This window comes from Pteropus alecto, unplaced genomic scaffold, assembly GCF_000325575.1.
Source record: "Pteropus alecto unplaced genomic scaffold, ASM32557v1 scaffold89, whole genome shotgun sequence".
Taxonomy (NCBI): Eukaryota; Metazoa; Chordata; class Mammalia; order Chiroptera; family Pteropodidae; genus Pteropus; species Pteropus alecto.
In genome coordinates this window covers 1,673,763-1,678,076 of record NW_006443130.1, presented here as the reverse complement: position 1 = coordinate 1,678,076, position 4,314 = coordinate 1,673,763, and the positions used below count along the sequence as shown (strand labels likewise).

The window sequence follows — 4,314 nt, the reverse complement described above, 5'->3', positions numbered from 1 at the left end:
GCCCGCGGGCCGCCCTCGGCCTCCTCCTCCTCCTCGGGGCCCCCGTAGCCCTCGTCGGCCGCCCCGCAGCCGCCGTCCTCGCCGTCGTTGTTGGCCATGAGGTCGATGAGCTGCTCCAGCTGCGGGCTGAGCTCCCGCTCCTCGCTCTCGTCCAGGCCCCAGTCCAGCGCGCGATAGATGGCGAAGCCCAGCGACTGCACCATCTGCGGGACAGGCCCAGACCGTCAGCAGCGGGGCAGGGGCAGCAGGCCGGGCCTGGATTGCAGGCTTCTCAGAAGGACGGAAGCAGCCAGCGGTCGCCCGGAGGCGGCACAGCACGGGGTCCCCGAACATGGCACCAGAGCAACAGGGCGCTCGCCCAACAGCCCAACAGCACAGCCACTGAGGGAGGCGGCGAGGCCACTTCTCACAGCGGGACGTGCCGGGCACGGGACCGCAGCTCCTCTCCCAGGCACTGACTCAGAGAAGGGAAATGGTGCGTCCACACGGGCCTGCACTGGGAGCACCCAACCCTGCAGGGCCCACCTGCCTTCCCAGGGGATCACACACAACTGTGGACCCCCTCCCAGCGGAGAACGAGGCAGCTCTATGGGGGAGCAACCACGCACAGTGCCCCCCTCGAACGCGGTGACGGAAGCCAGCCCAGTCTCCCCGCTGCGTGGTCCCTTGGCCGAAACGCCAGGCAAGACGAGGCTAACCAATAGCCACAAAAAGCAGGTCAGGGTTCTGAGCCGGGGCGGGGTGGGGAGCGGAAGGGCACAGGAACTTTTGGGGTGATGGGAGAGGTCTGTGTCTTTGGTGCTGGTGAAATGGGTTACGCATTTGTCAGGACTCAGCGAACTCAGGTGTAAAGCAGACCCCAGCAGATAGGATTACAGAACACAGACACGACCTAATAAATGTCAGCTTTTCACGCACTGTGACAGTGGATCGCAAAGCAGAGGACAAAGGCTCGCTCATTCATTAGAGGCTCCTGGAAGAACTGCGTAACTATATGTGATGAAGTTGGGCACCTGAACTCATAAAAATTGACTTTTTCTCACCTAGATATTTTAAACTGCATGTAAATTTCAGTATGCGTAAATTTAACCTGAAAAAGAGAAACCTAAAAATAATTGTACCTGAGTGGGGGGAGGGCAGAGGGGTGGAGCTTCTTGGGAGGGGGCAATCGGGCTGCTCCTGTTTGCTCCTGTAGACTTGAAATGCTCCATAGTGAGTTTTTTTCAAAGTGCATTAGCACATTAAAAGTCCGTGAGTCTGGCAAGAGAGAGACCTCTTAACTCAGCATTTCTCAGCTTTACTTGGCAGGGAACCTCGTTTTCACGGACTACCACTGACGTCTGGGGAAAGTGCTCCTGTTTGAAAGCCATCTCTGCACCCCGACACCCTGCTCGCAGGGGGTCTGCTCGGACAGAGAAGCACCGTGTGGGGTGCGGTTTGATGAGGGCCAGTGGTGCACCTCAATACAGGGAAGGGGGACAGTGACCGTGACGATGCTACTTCCAGTTTGCACAGAGCTCTGTGTTTGTGCTTTAAGTGGCTTCAGTGTTTTCTCTTTGTGACAATGACCCAGAAGGACAGCTCTTCCATGTGTGGCACTAGCCGAGCTCCCTGCCGCTCACCCTCGCAACGATGCACAAGATAACCGCTCGCGTCGTAGGCAGGGGACAGAGGCACAGAAGTCAGGTCGCTTGACAACAGCTGGGAAGTGGTCTGTCTGTGGCCTATGTGGCGGGTGGAGCCACGCCCTCACCAAGACGCCTTCCCGCCCCCGTCTACCTGACCTCAGCGGCTCCCGGCCTCTCCCCGCGTTTCCTGTGTCCCCGCCAAGCGAAACCCAGGTGAGCCAGCCTGAGCAGAATGGAAGGACAGGTGGTAAAAGCCAACTCTGAGCGGGGACAGGGTGAAGAATAGGGCTCTCTGTCCTATAGAAATGCCTTAGAAAATACCCTGAAACTGGAGGCCTGGCGGGGAGGGTCCGTGGGTTCACGGGGACCAGTGGGGAGAGCAAGGGTCTAGCCTAAAGTCGGCAAAGTCCCAGACCACTCTTGGTGGCGATGTCACCTCTGCTTCAGGAAGACAAGGTCACAGACTCCGCTCCGAGTCACGCCCAGAGATCATGAATCAGAAGGCAGAGGCCTGAAGGCTGGTGACACCTGCCAGCAAGTGCAGGGCCCTGGCCAGGGCCGAGCGGAGCCTCCCAGGCAGTGCGCGAGAGCAGCAGGATGCCCCTCAGCACTACTGGGCGGGCAAGAGCCACCATGCCCGCAGATTCCCACCACGTCTTCCTTGGCCCCCAGGTAGGTGCCAGGAAGGAGACGAAGCTCACACTGCCGAGCAGGCCCCACAGGCCCTGCTGGCCCTAGTGCTGGCTCTGACCGTTCTGTCAGAGGGACAACCCTGCCACACGCAGCAGGACAGGTGGCGGGGGTGGGGGGGGCACAGGAAAGCCCCAGGCCCAGCCTCTCCCTTTCTCGGCCTGCTGGCCTCAGCGAGCGGCACAGCAGGGAGAGAGCCTCCTAGCAGACAGCTGGCGTCGAAGCTGCTCAGTGTCCCGCAGGCCCGCACATCCAGGGGCCCGCGTACTCCCTCCCTGTAGGGAAGAGTCTGGGCAGCCAGCCAGAGTCTCAGGACCTCCAGCCCTGCTGCCGGGGACCCAGCCAGTGGGGTCCAGCCCAGTGGCTGAAGGGGCTACAGAGAGGAGCTGAGGCTGCAGCCACTCCAACCAGGAGCCAGTGGTGAGTCTAGGCCAGCGTGATCCGTGTCCCCTTCGCCATTTCCCGGGGTGGGGCCATCAGGTGGACTGATGGGCCGCCAGGTCGGACCCCGCCGACAAATTCCCTGTGAGTGGCTTCAGCACCCATCACAGCAGACCTCTGCAGTGGCAGGTGCGGCTGTGTCTCCGTGGGAAAGCCGGACCACAGGACGGCCCCCGAGCACTGCCGGGGGCGCTGGGGAGCATCCCCTGGCTTTAGACAAATAGGTTATCAGAACAGTGTGCCACAGCGAAAGGGAGCAACAGCCACGCAAAGCGACGAAGACGAATGTTGAAGACACGTTGTCCCCGCCACCAAATTCCAAGAAACGATGTATAGAACAATCCGGAATGCAGAGTGAGCTAAGCAGCGTGATGTTGAAAAAACCCCGGGGGACTTCGTCACGGACACTGTTCAGAGTCCCCGGCACGTGGTGACGACAAAGGAGGGCAGCTTCGGGACGGTTTCATTGCTGCTTCTAAGTTCTCGCGACAGGTGCCGTAGCCTCCCTTGGCCTACGCCCACCCCTGGTGTAACACTGTTCAGTGTGCACATATGTGCTGGCCGAGAACCGGCTTCGAATATCAAATTGAGGACAAATTACGGGGGGCTGGGGGAGGGGAGTGGCTGGGAGACAGGGCAGCAGCCCCGCAGCTGAGGTCCGAGTTCTGGGTGAGGTGGGGGTCCTAGGCTGATTTTCTTCTTTGCCGCCCCCCCTCCCTGTCAAACACTCTGTCCCCAAGGGGCCGAGCCTTGCCGGCCGGAGGCCCAGTACCATTGCTTCCCGTCCCCTCAGGGCCACCAAGCTGGCTGGGGCCCTTGCTGCACCGAGGGCTCTCTCTCCTCACCCGCCCACTCTCAGAAAAGCCTCTTCATCAAGCCCTTTGAGAATTCCACCCTGTCCTGCCCTGTCCTGCCCACGGAAACAACTGGATAACTTTGCAGCTTCCAATTTACATTACGTGATGCACAGAAGTTCTACCATGTATCAAGCAAACCTAAAAATGGTTTGAAAGTACCTGGGCTTCCGAGCTGGCCGGCAACAGCACCATCGTCGTGGGCTCTGCAGGAAGACAGACAGGCAGTCAAGACATGCCTCCCACCCTCAGACCTGAAGAATGGGGCCGCCCCCACACCCAGGAACACACCACACACCCCCAAACCCTCCGTCAGACACCAGGAGCTTGCAGCAGGCCGAGCCCCTGGGACAGACGCCTACAAGACTCAGCGCCAGGCTGGAGGCCCAGGTGCAGGGAGGCCAGGAGGGCCCCACAGGACCCTTGCCCAGCTCACACGGCAGTCTCCCCGAGTCTGCCCGCCCCCACCGGGGGAAGCGAGGCTGCAGGCAAGATGGAAAAAGCCAAGAGGAGGGAGGAGGGGGTGGTGGATTAAGTCGCCCCTGCGTGACTCACGGTCTAAGGCTCTTGGCGCAAGGGAGCCGGGCACCCCGAATCGCTCAGACGGAGCCCAGGCTCAGAGCGAAGGGCTGGCTGGCCTTCCGGAGCCGAGCCGGGCAAGTCGGCCGCAGCCAGCACCCTGGATCCGGGGCTTCCCCACA

The 4,314-nt window shown here is 60.9% G+C and overlaps 1 protein-coding gene across 1 annotated transcript in view; it reads right to left on the bottom strand.

Annotated features, from left to right (window-relative positions):
• Positions 1–3,819, bottom strand: part of SPIRE2 (spire type actin nucleation factor 2) — an 18,231-nt gene extending 14,412 nt beyond the window's left edge. The window contains exons 1-2 of the mRNA XM_025040794.1: positions 3,776–3,819; positions 1–203 (exon numbers count right to left, since the gene is read on the bottom strand). Of these exons, the coding sequence (XP_024896562.1) occupies positions 1–203; positions 3,776–3,808 (236 nt within the window). The 5' untranslated portion in view covers positions 3,809–3,819. The remainder of the gene's footprint in view (positions 204–3,775) is intronic.
• Positions 3,820–4,314: the final 495 nt, after the last annotated feature.